The 16,062-nt window shown below is 42.5% G+C and overlaps 1 protein-coding gene across 1 annotated transcript in view; it reads left to right on the forward strand.

The window, feature by feature from the left end:
* CTTNBP2 (cortactin binding protein 2) overlaps positions 1 to 16,062 on the forward strand; it is a 145,949-nt gene that overhangs the window by 88,733 nt on the left and 41,154 nt on the right. The window contains exons 9-10 of the mRNA XM_044280292.1: positions 8,486 to 8,603; positions 13,797 to 14,069. Of these exons, the coding sequence (XP_044136227.1) occupies positions 8,486 to 8,603; positions 13,797 to 14,069 (391 nt within the window). The remainder of the gene's footprint in view (positions 1 to 8,485; positions 8,604 to 13,796; positions 14,070 to 16,062) is intronic.

Here is a 16,062-nt window from a genome sequence, read left to right on the forward strand (position 1 = left end):
TTAATAGCGAAAATTGGGGTGACAGAAACCCTTTAAAGGAGTTGTCCACTTTCTGGTTACTGTTGACCAATGTGTATATAAGATGATTATATGACACTTGCTAACATAGCCTTTGTTGAAATTCTGCACCATTTTCTATATTTCATAAGGTACACAAAGTCTTTTGTCCTGTCCACACAGAAATCTTGTCCATAAAATGGCTGCCGATGGAGGGTCATGTGACCAGGCAGATCACCTCCATGTCATGTCTCCTTCATTGAAATACACCACACCTGCACTAAACTCCAAACAGAACAAGTGCAGATGGCAGGTGCAGTGTATCTAAAGGGAGAAGACATCACATGGAGGTGATCTGCCTGGTCACATAACCCTCCATCGGCAGCCATTTTATGGACAAGACCTCTGTGTGGACAGGACAAAAGACTTTGTCTACCTTATGAAATATAGAAAATGGTGCTGAATTTCAACAAAGGCTATGTTAGTAAGTGTCATATAATCATCTTATATACACATTGGTCAACAATAACCAGAAAGTGGACAACACCTTTAAATACCTCAGATCATCTATGTACATTACCATGATACCTTTTAGGAGACTTCTGTCTCTATCTTAGGCAGGATACTGGCTCTCGATAAAGAGACCAGCTGTGTACGGAGACTTAGTGGCAATGCGCCATGGGAAAATAATGTGCAAAGAGGGAAAGAGAACCATCTTGCTAGCGCCACCGCTACCAATTCTGACTTTTTGAAAAGCCTTGGAACATGACAAGGGAAAATAACCAAGTGAAATATCCATCTGCAGACAGCTGTTTCAGGGTGCTTGCCTCTCGTCCATACAGAGCAGGATACCGGCTGGCTGAATGTGATATCTTGGATGAAGCTTAGGCCGGGTGCTGGCTCTCATTAAAGACATCAGCTGTATATGGAGATTTATTGGCAATGCTTCATGGTATGGAGACGTAGGCATCTTTCACACGAGCGCGACGGATTGGCTCCGGATGCGTTAGTGATACTCGCACCATTTTGCAAGCAAGTTCAGTCAGTTTTGTCTGCGATTGCGTTCAGTTGTTCATTTTTTTCCGCGCGGGTGCAATGCGTCTTGATGCGGTTTTCACACACGTGATAAAAAACTGAAGGTTGACAAACAACATCTCTTAGCAACCATCAGTGAAAAACGCACTGTATCCGCACTTGCTTGCGGATGCAATACGTTTTTCACTGAAGCCCCATTCACTTCTATGGGGCCAGGGCTGCGTGAAAAGCGCAGAATATAGAACATGCTGCGATTTTCATGCAACGCAGAACTGATGCGTTGAAAAAAACGCTCCTGTACACAGACCCATTGAAATAAATGGGTCAGGATTCAGTGCGGGTGCTATGCCTTCACCTCACGCATTGCACCCGCGCGGAAATCTCGCTCGTATGAAAAGGGCCTCAGTGGCAATTCTGCAGTGGAAGATAATATGGAAAGAGGTATCTCTCACAGGAAGAGACAATCTCTGTAGTGACACTTTTTAACGAGCCTTGGGAAAATAGCCGCGCCAAATGACCATAAGTAGGCAGCTGTTTCAGGGTGCTCGCCATTTATACTTGTAATGTCAGTTACTCTTAGCTTTGCAATGAGTAGTACAGAAGAACAAGTACACGTGGAGGAGTCCATTGTATAAGACCTGTATGTTGTAAAATCTCATTAAAATCTTAGTTAACCCCTTCGTGACTACACAATTATTATTATTTTTTATCGCATTCCAAGAGCTATAACTTTTATGTTTTTTCATCAATGTACTTGTATGAGGTCTTATTTTTTGCAGTACATGTAATGATTGATTAAAGCCAGCCCTTGTTTACGTCAGTAAAAAGGCGTTTTAGTGGTCACTAAGGGGTTAACTTGTAATTACTTTACAAAACTCATCTACTGCCTGGAAATAAAGGTCCCCATACACATAAGAGTGAAGCTGGTCGAAACCGTTTCGGTGGGCCAACCATGTTATGGGTATGATGAGATAAGGTCAGGAGAAGGAAGGATGGGGCATTTTGAGTTTCAACACCTGATCCTTGTAGTCTGGCGGGAGATGAGCCTCCAACAGACGGGTATGGCAGTGACTTACTCCCCTCTGTCCTGAGCATGTGTCTGTGATAGACATTAACAATTCATGTAATGTTTGATGTAAGAGCAAATGAAATGCATCTGAATGGGCGTGAAGATATCAGAAAGCCTTAGGCCTCTTTCACACGGGCGTCATTTTTTTTGCCCGGATAAGAGCCGGGTGCGTTGCGGGAAAATGCGCGATTTTTTCTGCGCAAGTGCAAAACATTGTCATGCGTTGCACTCGCGTGAGAAAAATCGCGCATGTTTGGTACCCAAACCCGAACTTCTTCATAGAAGTTCGGGCTTGGGATTGATGTTCTGAAGATTGTATTATTTTCCCTTATAACATGGTTATAAGCGAAAATAATAGCATTCTGAATACAGAATGCATAGTAAACCAGCGCTAGAGGGGTTAAAAAAAATAAAAAATAATTTAACTCACCTTAGTCCACTTGCTCGCGAAGCCCGGCATCTCCTTCTGTCTCCGCTGCTGATGAACAGGACCTGGGGTGAGCTGCTCCATTAAATACAAGTTAAGGACCTTCGATGACGTCACTCCGGTCATCACATGGTACGTCACATGATCTTTTACCATGGTGATTCACCATGGTAAAAGATCATGTGATGACCGGAGTGACGTCATCGAAGGTCCTTAAGCTCTATTTAATGGAGTAGCTCACCCCAGGTCCTGTTCATCAGCAGCGGAGACACAAGGAGATGCCGGCTTCGCGAGCAAGTGGACTAAGGTGAGTTAAATTTTTATTTTATTTTTTTTAACCCCTCTAGCGCTGGTTTACTATGCATTCTGTATTCAGAATGCTATTATTTTCCCTTATAACCATGTTATAAGGGAAAATAATAATGATCGGGTCTCCATCCCGATGGTCTCCTAGCAACCATGCGTGCAAATCGCACGGCATCCGTACTTGCTTGCGGATGCCATCCGATTTTCACACACCCCATTCATTTCTATGGGGCCTGCGTCACGTTGAAATCGGACAATATAGAGCATGCTGCGATTTCAACTGAACGCAGAACTGATGCGTTAAAAACATCGCTCATGTGCACAGCCCCATAGAAATGAATGGGTCAGGATTTAGTGCGGGTGCCATACGTTCGCCGCACGGATCGCACCCGCACGGAAAACTCGCCCGTGTGAAAGGGGCCTAAGGCCTCTTTCACACAAGCGAGTTTTCCACACGGGTGCAATGCGTGATGTGAACGCATAGCACCCGCACTGAATCCTGACCCATTCATTTCAATGGGTCTGTGTACATGAGCGTTGTTTTTCACGCATCAGTTCTGCGTTGCGTGAAAATCGCAGCATGTTCTATATTCTGCGTTTTTAACGCAGCCGTTGCCCCATAGAAGTGAATGGGGCTGCGTGAAAAACGCATTGCATCCGCAAGCAAGTGCGGGTGTGATGCGTTTTTCACTGATGGTTGCTAAGAGATGTTGTTTGTAAACCTTCCGTTTTTTATCACGCGCGTGAAAAACGCATCAAAACGCATTGCACCCGCGCGGAAAAAACTGAACAACTGAACGCAATTGCAGACAAAACTGACTGAACTTGCTTGCAAAATGGTGCGAGTTTAACTGAACGCATCCGGACCTAATCCGTCACGCTCGTGTGAAAGAGGCCTTAGGCCTCTTTCACACGGGCGTCATTTTTTTGGCCCGGCTAAGAGCCGGGTGCGTTGCGGGAAAATGCGCGATTTTTTCTGCGCAAGTGCAAAACATTGTCATGCGTTGCACTCGCGTGAGAAAAATCGCGCATGTTTGGTACCCAAACCCGAACTTCTTCATAGAAGTTCGGGCTTGGGATTGATGTTCTGAAGATTGTATTATTTTCCCTTATAACATGGTTATAAGGGAAAATAATAGCATTCTGAATACAGAATGCATAGTAAACCAGCGCTAGAGGGGTTAAAATAAAATAAAAAATAATTTAACTCACCTTAGTCCACTTGTTCGCGAAGCCGGCATCTCCTTGTGTCTCCGCTGCTGATGAACAGGACCTGGGATGAGCTGCTCCATTAAATACCGGTTAAGGACCTTCGATGACGTCACTCCGGTCATCACATGGTACGTCACATGATCTTTTACCATGGTGATTCACCATGGTAAAAGATCATGTGATGACCGGAGTGACGTCATCGAAGGTCCTTAAGCTCTATTTAATGGAGCAGCTCATCCCAGGTCCTGTTCATCAGCAGCGGAGACACAAGGAGATGCCGGCTTCGCGAACAAGTGGACTAAGGTGAGTTAAATTATTTTTTATTTTATTTTAACCCCTCTAGCGCTGGTTTACTATGCATTCTGTATTCAGAATGCTATTATTTTCCCTTATAACCATGTTATAAGGGAAAATAATAATGATCGGGTCTCCATCCCGATGGTCTCCTAGCAACCATGCGTGCAAATCGCATGGCATCCGTACTTGCTTGCGGATGCCATCCGATTTTCACACACCCCATTCACTTCTATGGGGCCTGCGTCACGTCAAAATCGGACATTATAGAGCATGCTGCGATTTGCACTGAACGTACAAGTGATGCGTTAAAAACAACGCTCATGTGCACAGCCCCATAGAAATGAATGGGTCAGGATTCAGTGCGGGTGCCATACGTTCGCCGCACGGATCGCACCCGCACGGAAAAGTCGCCCGTGTGAAAGGGGCCTTACAGTTGTCTTTATTCTGCGTTTTGCTGGCATAAATGACGGCTTGTGGGAGCCTTACGATCCTTTATTTATGATCTGTCTCAGCACTGTTCATGTATGAATAATAGATTTCTTCTGCTGAAGAGATTTTATGTTTTCTGGCCAAAACCAATAAATGAATGCATCCAGTCATTGGCTCCTTCTGTGGTGTATTCTCCAGAGATTTTCTTTATTTCGCATCTGCTTTACTAAACGGCAAGTTAAATGCATGATTGTTAATGTTTTTTTGTCTGTAAATGCTTTTTAATATCAAGTCTAAACTGACTTTGTTATACTTAAGAGCAGCATTCCCCAGCATTAGCTCCATGTTATGTACTACTGTGATACTCTAATGTCAGGTCATTACCATTTAGTGCCATTAGATTAGCGGTTGTGCTAATTGTGGCAGGCACAGTGACACAAAGTGGTTAGCGCTGTTGCGTTGCAGCACTGGAGCCCTGGGTTGAATGCACACGACCGTATGCTGTCCGCAAAAAAATGCGGATCTGTTTTTTTGTGGATTAGATGCTGTCCCATTCAGTTCTATGGGACCCTTTTCTTCCATTGCATGGCTCAGCAAAAAATGAAACATGTCCTATACTTGTCAGTCAAAATCAGGACATGGCCCTATTATAGTCTATGGATCATCAAAAAAACGGAATGCAATCCGTTTTTTTGCAGACATGCTAAACTGTCCGCAAAAAAAGGATCCGCATTTTTGCGGACAGTATACGGCCGTCTGAATGAGCCCTAAGGACAAAATCTGCATAGAGTTTGTGTGTTCTCTCTGTGTAATCCAAGGTTTCCATGTACTGCAGTTTCTTCCCACACTCAAAAAGATACTCATAGCTTAGGACCCGGGGCTAAACGTCTGTACAGATGCCAGTTCTCAATCATTGCCTCGCATAAAGGTGCATCATCCAATGCATGAACAAACCCTTATTCAATGGGTGATCGTATCTTTCACAAGGCACCTAAAATAATGGTTATATTACACTTGCAGATAATCATGTAGATCATAGATTCGTAGGGAACATTAGTTAGCAATGATCTGCTTCAGTAATACTGCCGGCGATTACCGGACAAACAAGCAAACTCATCAGCTCGTTCATCGAGTAATCTGAATCTGTCACCAGGCTTAAAAATCATCATTTGCCAGGGGCAGATCGTGCTGTCTAATCATGATCTGCTGCCGGCAAATAATCATTCAGTATAGGGACAAGCGATGGCACTAGCGATCCCTCCTCCCCATGTAATAGCAGTGGTCTCCTCCGCTAACGAGCAAGCGATTAGGAAGGAACGCTTCCTTTCCGCCAATCGTCTGCTTCATCTGTGCGTGTAATAAAAGTGTTTGTGGGCAGCAGATTGTCCTGTGTAAATAGGGATGCGCTGCTGGCCTACAGTGAATTGGTAGGAGAATGAGCGGCTGCAGCAGAGATCACTTATCCCCCTGTGTATATGATTACTGCAGTTGAACAATCAATCAGGAATAAACAGTTCATTCCCAATCTTTGTCCTGTGCATCGGCCAATTTCAATTGACCCTCAGTTGACTTTCTGTGAAATGGACCATAACGTGTCTGAGATAGGGATTGGATTGTAAGCCCCATTAGGGCCAGAAACTGATCTGAGTAATGATAGAGATTGTGAGCATAGAAATGAACGCAAATGATGTTATCTGTACAGTGCCGCGTAATATGTTAGCACAATGTAAGCAGCAGGAAATATAATATATGACTGTGTTGAATCAACAACTTGTACTTATGAAATACTTGCTACTCTGTGTACAAGAGATCTAGGATGAGCACAGCTTTACGTGCCTCCGAAGTCTATAGTGGAAAGGGAAAAAAGGCATGATACTCAGATATGACACATGACAATGTATGGCATCGCAGGCAGTTCCTTTTCAAGAGCAATTAAAGGGGTTTTCCGGGAGTAAAATATTGATGACCTATCCTCAGAATAGGTCAACAATATCTGATCAATGGGGTCCGACTCCCAGCATCCCGGCCGATCAGATCTTCCTAAGCCAGTGACCTCACATTTATTGTCCTATGTGCAGCTCAGTTGCATTCAAGTGAATGGGCCTGGACTGTATACCAAGCACAGCCCCAGTACAATGTACGATAGCTTTGCTTGGAATGCTGTGAGGGGGCTGCTACATTCCCCAGAGCACCGCAGCCTCTTCAAACAGGTGTTGGAGCCCACCGATCAGCTATTGATTACCTATCATCAATTTTGTACTCCCAGAAAACCTTTTTTTTTTTTTATTAAGATTTTGAAACACACTAGAGTACCATTTACAATGACGATGGTTGGCCGAATGATCGTTACAGAAGGTCATTGCCGATTTCCCCATGTAAACATGTCTGTCGATCACATCCTTTATGCGGATGTAAAAGTCATTGTTTGGCAGCAGCACATCCCCAACTGTAAATAGTGGATTTGCTGCCTACAAAGTTTGCTACTGACATATTGAAGATGATTGCCCCATGTAAATGGATTTAAAGGAGCACTGATCGACTAGCTGTGTCATGGATTAGCGCTCTAACTAGGAAGATTCACCCATACACATATCTGTTGGTGGAACACTCATTTAAAATCAGTTACATCCGACCACTACCCATTTGAGCGAAGGAGAGAGGGGCAAGCTGCTGCCAAATTTGATGGAAAAAATAGCACTGCATGCATTGCTGTTTTTCTTGTGAAAATCACGGACAACTTAACTGAACTTGGCGCTCCAGATTATAAGTCATTGTGATGTGTAGTGCCACATGTTTTGTGATGAACCCTACAATCGATTGTGGTTTCTGTTTATATAAGGCAAATCTCAATGCGGTTGTCTCATCACAGACAATGGGGGCATATCGCTAGGATATGCCCCCATTGTCTTATAGGTGCGGGTTCCACTGCTGGGACCCACACCTATATCAAGAACGGAGCCCAAAAAGTGGAGGAAGGCACACTGCGCATGCGTAGCCACCCTCTATTCATATTTCATGGGGCCGCCGAAAATAGCCGAGCTCTGGCTCGGCTATTTCCGTTGATCCCATAGAAGTAAATGGGAGCGGTGGCCGGTCATGCGCAGTGTGCTCCCATTCACTTCTATGGGGAGCGCGTTTGGTGGTGGCCGGACCGGAGTCCTCCAGCCACCATGTTTTGGGGCTCTGTTCCCGATATAGGACCCGCACTTATAAGACAATGGGGGCATATCCTAGCGATATGCCCCCATTGTCTGAGATAAGACAACCCCTTTAAAGCTATTATGGCAAATATTAGGAGAGCCCTGTGCTATGGTAGTTAGGAACACCGTTCCATGTGTGATAGCGTTTACAGCTATGTTTACAAGAGGATTTTAAGAAGTGGTAGTGCTGGCCTAAACTTGTGGCTTTTCTGAGTAGGAGAGTCCACCGACGTCTATTCTGAAGTTACATTAAATGTCAGTCATCGGGTGACTGATGACAGCTGCCATACAGAGATTTCAATGGAGTCAGGTTGCTCAATATTTTAAACCTTATGGGGTGTGACAACACGATGAAAAGGGCAAAAGAGTGTTTTGGATATTTAACTACTACACCAGGGTTTTTCTCAGCTGCCAACGACAAGTAAAATAAAGAAGTAGTGTTAGGTAGTAATGAGCTGATCTGCCTCTTATATTTTGGCTCTAATCCTCCTCAAATTAATCTGATTTTTCCAGGATTGCTTAGAAATCCTATGCAGTCACTCTGGACTGGAGCCAGAAAAGAAAGATAAGTGCAACCGGACAGTGCATGATGTGGCAACAGATGACTGCAAACAGCTCCTGGAGAATCTTAGTGAGTGATCTTTACTCTTTGTTTGTCATGTTATTCTGGTGGCTCAGCATTTAAGCTGCATAGATTGCACATAGCCAGAAAGCCTTACCAGATAATCCTATTACAGTATGTGAAGAAAGATTATCATGTTACATCTATTTATCGTCACAGGACACAATTTCAGAAGAAATCTAAGCAATATAATAGTTTCTCCTAATACTGTATAGTCAGGGCTTGTAATTTACATAACGGAATCATCTCAATCGATCAGTAGAGATTTTTTAGTGTTGAGCAGTTATGATTACATCTGATGTAGTATAGGTTGCCAGGACCACCACTGACCCTTAGATTGAATAGGGCTGCAGAGCTCGCTAGATCAGGGCTGCAGATCCTTCTTAGCATTTCCCTCCAGCTGTGTTGTAATTCCCTGCATATACTGGTTACCGGAGGGTTTCACATCGATATGTTATGGCATATCCTGCTGATCTGATATGTAATATAATTCAGTGATGAGAAAATACCTTTAAATCTAATCAAAACCTCAAAAAACCAGAAGAGACTACAGTTAACCTTATTGTTTTTCGTCTTTTTCAGAAATAGGAGATTTAAGGATTTATTTGGTAGGGTCTTCATTTTCTTTCCTTAGGGTCAGTTCACACAACAGTTTTTTGCGCCTATTTTGATGCATATTACGCGCACAAACTGCCTCTCATTCACTTCAACGGGAGTCAGCTGTTGCTTCTTTTTTACACATGTAAAAAAGCAACGTGTAAAAAAGAAGCAGCATGTCCTGTCTTGGGGCAGAATCAGTGCTGATTTTCCCATTGTAATTAATAGGAAGAAGAAAAATACACATCAAAAAAATGTACCTAATTTTGAGGCAGAAAAATCAGCTTGGATTAAGTGCGTTTTTAAACGTATTTTTAGAAATCAGCCGTATGAACTGACCCTTCTTAATTCTTAAATGAAAATAGTTTGAGACACCCAGGACTCTTTCTAGAGCTGGCCACCCCACCAAATTAAGTAATTGGAGGAGAAGGGGCTTGGTAAGAGTGGTGACCAAGAAACCAATGGTCACTCTAGCTGAGCTCCAAAGATCCTGTGCAGATGGGAGAAAATTCCAGAAAGTCAATCATCATTGCAAGACCCCACCAATCTGGGCTTTATGACAGAGTGCCTGAAAAGAAGCCTCTCCTTGGTAAAAGACACATAGAAGCCCTCCTGGAGTTTGTCAAAAATAGAGTCATGTCTGGAGGAAACCAGGCACTTATCATCAGCTGTTGCAAAATAAGGTAGGGGGCGGCACCACTCGCGGCGGCTCAGCGCACCAGGATCTAATGCTGTACGTGGCTAAGGAGGACACACACAAGCGGCGGTGCTCAGCTGTGCAGATACGATGCAAGTGAAAAGTAATGTAGAACAGAGGGAAGCAGCGGCACTCACCAGTGTGGTCAAAAAGAATTTGCAGCTTTATTAAATCCACAGTAACATCAGGCAGGGGGTAGACGATTCACAGCACGCATTGATCAGCGGCGGCCGTTTCGCGCTAAGTGCGCTTCATCTGGCTGAACGTCAATGCGTGCTGGTGCACGGCTCCTTTTTAAATGCTGGCGACAAACCAGGTCACGTCCGCATAAAGGAGGTGGCTGAGACAACATACATATTAAAACAATATAGAAACAATGCGGATGCAATATTCAAGGAATACACACATATTGAGCAAGAAAGAAAAAAAGAAAAAGAAGAAGAAACCCTGCATATTTAAGATATTACAAAAACGGACTTAGATCATTTCTATCATTAAGTCCTAACTCCCCTAGGGCTTGTGTACGTAATACCCATTTGGCTTCTCTCTGCAACAAAAGGCGGTGTCTATCTCCCCCTTGTGAGGGCATAGACACAGTTTCCAACCCAGAAAAAGAGATACAACTCGTATCACCATTATGGGCACTTCTGATATGTTCTATCAGTCTAGGGCAGCCTTTGCCAGTTTTGATAGAATTGAAGTGTTCTCTTATACGTTCAAAGAGACATCTGATGGTTTTACCGATGTAAAAACGTCCACATGTGCACAACAACAAATAAACTACGTAAGTACTACGGCAGTTAATAAAGGTACTGACTGTGTGCCGGATGCCGGCAAATTCAATAATCCTTTTCTGCGAATTATTGGTGCAAAGTGAACAATTTCCACATCTGTAATTGCCTTTTGGTAGATTACTTTTAAGCCAGTTTTTCCTGCTATCTTTTTGGAGCCTACTTCTGACGAGTTTGTCTTTGACAGTGTGACTCCTTCTAAAGGAGACGAGGGGTCTGTGTCCTGTTAGCTCATTCAGAGTTGCGTCCCTCCTTAAAACATCCCAGTTTTTAAATATGACCGATCGGATACGATCAGCCATAGGGCTGTATTTAAAGGAGAACGCAAATCTAGTACCTCTAGATGGATCTGCATCTTTATCTTTTTTCTGGTTCTCACCCCTCAAGAGATAATCTTGTGAGAAATTTTCCTCCACTCTTGCCATGTCTCTATTGAGTGTGTCCTCAGGGTAGCCTCTCTTCATTAGACGTTGTTTGAGATCATTGGCCTGTCTCCGGTAACCGCTGTCTTTACTATTTATACGTCTAAGTCTAATGAATTGTCCGTATGGAACAGCTTTTTTAACACTCCCTGGGTGGAAGCTGTCGTGGTGGAGCAAGGAGTTGGTCGCCGTGGGCTTGCGAAAGCCCTCCGTGACCAACTCGTCGCCTTCCACCAGGACAGCCACATCCAGGAATTCCAACTTGTGTTAAAAAAGCTGTTCCATACGGACAATTCATTAGACTTAGACGTATAAATAGTAAAGACAGCGGTTACCGGAGACAGGCCAATGATCTCAAACAACGTCTAATGAAGAGAGGCTACCCTGAGGACACACTCAATAGAGACATGGCAAGAGTGGAGGAAAATTTCTCACAAGATTATCTCTTGAGGGGTGAGAACCAGAAAAAAGATAAAGATGCAGATCCATCTAGAGGTACTAGATTTGCGTTCTCCTTTAAATACAGCCCTATGGCTGATCGTATCCGATCGGTCATATTTAAAAACTGGGATGTTTTAAGGAGGGACGCAACTCTGAATGAGCTAACAGGACACAGACCCCTCGTCTCCTTTAGAAGGAGTCACACTGTCAAAGACAAACTCGTCAGAAGTAGGCTCCAAAAAGATAGCAGGAAAAACTGGCTTAAAAGTAATCTACCAAAAGGCAATTACAGATGTGGAAATTGTTCACTTTGCACCAATAATTCGCAGAAAAGGATTATTGAATTTGCCGGCATCCGGCACACAGTCAGTACCTTTATTAACTGCCGTAGTACTTACGTAGTTTATTTGTTGTTGTGCACATGTGGACGTTTTTACATCGGTAAAACTATCAGATGTCTCTTTGAACGTATAAGAGAACACTTCAATTCTATCAAAACTGGCAAAGGCTGCCCTAGACTGATAGAACATATCAGAAGTGCCCATAATGGTGATACGAGTTGTATCTCTTTTTCTGGGTTGGAAACTGTGTCTATGCCCTCACAAGGGGGAGATAGACACCGCCTTTTGTTGCAGAGAGAAGCCAAATGGGTATTACGTACACAAGCCCTAGGGGAGTTAGGACTTAATGATAGAAATGATCTAAGTCCGTTTTTGTAATATCTTAAATATGCAGGGTTTCTTCTTCTTTTTCTTTTTTTCTTTCTTGCTCAATATGTGTGTATTCCTTGAATATTGCATCCGCATTGTTTCTATATTGTTTTAATATGTATGTTGTCTCAGCCACCTCCTTTATGCGGACGTGACCTGGTTTGTCGCCAGCATTTAAAAAGGAGCCGTGCACCAGCACGCATTGACGTTCAGCCAGATGAAGCGCACTTAGCGCGATACGGCCGCCGCTGATCAATGCGTGCTGTGAATCGTCTACCCCCTGCCTGATGTTACTGTGGATTTAATAAAGCTGCAAATTCTTTTTGACCACACTGGTGAGTGCCGCTGCTTCCCTCTGTTCTACATTACTTTTCACTTATCATCAGCTGCCCAATACCATTGCTACAGTGAATCACAGTATTGGCAGCATCATGCTGTGGGGGTCTTTTTTAGCAGCTTAGACAGGGAGACCAATGAGGGTTGAGGATTAGCTGAATGGAGCAAAATGCAGAGATATTTTTAATAAAAACTTAATCCAGAATACACTGGACCTCAGACTGGGTTGAAGGTTCACCTTCCATAAAGACCACAGCCAAAACAACACAGGAGTGGTGTAGAGACAACTCTGTGAATATCCTTGACTGACCCAGCCAGAGCCCTGACCAGAACCCAATCAAACATCTCTGGAAAGACCTGAAAATGGCTGTCCAACGACACTCCCCATCCAACCTGACAGAGCTTGAGTGGATCTGCAGAGAAGAATTGCAGAAAATCCAGGTGTAAACTTTGTGGCATCATACCCAAGAAGACTGTTGTCACGGATGCGGTGTGGGAGGGGAAACTCCACACTGAGCAAAGGAGGAAAGGGGAAAGGAACTAGGCCTGGAAACTAGGGTAAAGGGAAAGTTCACCTCAACCAAGATCCAACAACCAGCAAGCCCAGAGTCCAGAAGCTATAAACCAACCCACCAACACCTGCAAGAGGTGTGGTCATCATTACCAAAACAACACAGACACAAATGATCCACAAGGAACCAGTCAGATTAAGCCATGTGTTGCCAGTCTCTCTGATCTCCTGGCACCTGTCACGGGAGTGTCCGTGACAACTAGAGGCTGTAATTGCTGCTAATAGTGCTTCAACTAAGTCCTGAGTAAAGGATCTGAATACTTATGTCATTACAAGATTTTAGTTTTTCCTTTTCGATAAATTAACAAAGATTTTGAACATTCTATTTTCACTTTGTCATTATGGGGTATTGAGTGCAGGGTGATGGGGGAGGGAATTGATTTTTATTTTTGTATTTTTTTTACCACAAGGCCGCAACATAACAATTGTGAAAAAATTATCGGAAGACTTTCTGAATGCTTTGTGTGTATTATTCTTTTTTTTAAACATTCTTTATTTTCATTATTATACAACAGATAATACTGCTCAAAAACACAATATGAGACATACAATGTGTGTGTGTATTTAGGTAGAGTACCTCTATAAAAGAAAACTAGTCAGGACAATTAATACACAATAATTGCATTTGTATTTACAGATGGACTCAGGATTCCTGTTAAGATCTTTCTGGATGATAATATTCACATAAGCGACAGTCCAAATGATTTTGAGAGTGATGCCATCTGCTACCTGCGAATTCTCAAGCAAACAACGTGGGATGATTTTTCAGCAGCTGTGCGTCGGGCTGTATTGTACCATTTCAGTGTTATTATGTCAGATGGATGGGAAAGCCAAGAAGCCTTGACATTTAATAACTCTGCAGAATCTAACCTTGGACTTGGAGCAATCGCTGACCTGTCATTCAAGCTAGGTATTGGAATTCTCATGTGCAGGATATATACTAGCATGGATGTAGTGCCATTGTTGCATGTCTGTGTGTCCTTTTTTTAATCAAGGTATTTATGTTATTTGATCTATAATTTTTTGGATGCAATACTTAAATATGAGTCACAGTCAAGGCCATTTCAGTTTTATCCTCTTTAGTAAGGTAAAATGTAAAATCGATACAAATAAGTCTATTTTTTAGTATCAAAACGCTATTTGCAGAACAGAATTTTTTTCATGCAGTGTGTGAATAGGGTTTTGGAAATTTGTTGTACTATTCTTGCAGAAAATCTGCAGTAGATCACTTCATAGATTTTATACTTTACATTTTATTTATTTTACTCACTTATATAGTGCTGACATATTCTGCAGCACTTTATAGACATTATCATTGCTTGCTGTCCCCAGTGGAGCTCACACAAACACAGTACACATACAAACTCCATGCAGATGTTGTCCTTGGTCGGGTTCAGCCCTAGGACCCCAGCACAGTAAGGCACCAGTGCTAACTACTGAGCCACCATGCTTAGTACTGGTGCCTTGTGATGCTTTATGTATAAAGCTTGGAAAGGTAGATTACAACAGCAAATTCATTAATGTAGGAAAACCAATTCCCAACATGTACATTCCTCATAAAATTACAATTCAGCATTTTTTGCCTATAACTCTTGTCTGGTGGTATACAGTAGATATCAAAATGATTTTAGATAGTAGACAACCCCCCTGACATTCTTGTGGCTGGTCGTCAATGTCTTATCCCAAAAACCAGAACACAAGGTCCGTCTAAACCAAACCAGGGAAGCAGAATAACTTCACACAGACAAAAGATTTACCCCTCATAAAACCTATTGTGGCCTGGTGGAGCCGTTCAAAAGATTAGGCTGAGGGTAACTTAAGTTGCAGAAGGGATCATGAATAAAAACCCATACAGATGAAAATTCATCAAAGAAATACTAAACCTAATCCATAACTTGGCAGTGCGCTGCCCATGTTGGACTTAGGCCATTTACCAGAATCATCTGTGTTAATTAACGTCACCTCAATCAGGGCTCTGTAAGATGTAGCAATTTTTTTATGCTTTATTTATAACAATATAAAACAATTACATATTCAATCAGTAGTTTAATTAATACATTTCTCCCGATTACCACCCATTCCCCCCTGTCGCCGAGCACCCACCCTAGCTATGCATCTCATTATAAAAAATAAAAAAAAAGAGTAAATAAATTTAAAAAAATACTTTAAGAGAAAAGGATAGAGAATAAAGGGAAAGAAGGATGGAAGTTGGTATGTAAAACCTCCCAGTCTCCCCATATTCTGGACCATTTTTCTACAGAGCTCCTTTGTTTATATAAAATATTCTCATATCGCTTCACCATATTTACTAAGTGTAACAAATCCTTAATTTTTTTAGTATTTTGAGAAAGTCCAAGTTTGGGTAATAGGGAGTCTGGCCAAGAACATAATCTTAACCAAAATAATTTCTGGTACTTATGGCAGTTTAACTTAGGAGAACTCACTTAATATCCAAAACTCAGGTGTCAAAGGGGTCACCATCTTCAATTTTTGAATAATAAAGTCATGGATTGAACTCCAATATTTTTTTAAATCTGGACACCACCAGAGAATGTAGTCTTCTCTCTGTTACTCATCTAGTACTGCCTCTAACCACTCCATGTTTATATGCACGTGTGTGAAACATTAAGATGGGTTGGATGAAGGTAGTATGAAGTCGCTATGATGTCCACAAGAAAATATAAGGGGACAGATTTTGAGCCAAAACCTTAAAGGGGTTGTCTCACCTCATTATTCCAGTGTATATAAATTCCTTGACCTCCAGTAAAGGTTTCTTTAATATACATCTGTTTTCTAATCTGGAAGTACCGTAACTCATGTAATTATCCTTTTTCTACCCCCAAACTACATGCTCGTTTCTAGGGGTTACTGCCACCGCTGTAATGTTCAGAGCGGTGGCCGTG

Source organism: Bufo gargarizans, chromosome 2 (genome assembly GCF_014858855.1).
Source record: "Bufo gargarizans isolate SCDJY-AF-19 chromosome 2, ASM1485885v1, whole genome shotgun sequence".
NCBI classification, from domain to species: domain Eukaryota; kingdom Metazoa; phylum Chordata; class Amphibia; order Anura; family Bufonidae; genus Bufo; species Bufo gargarizans.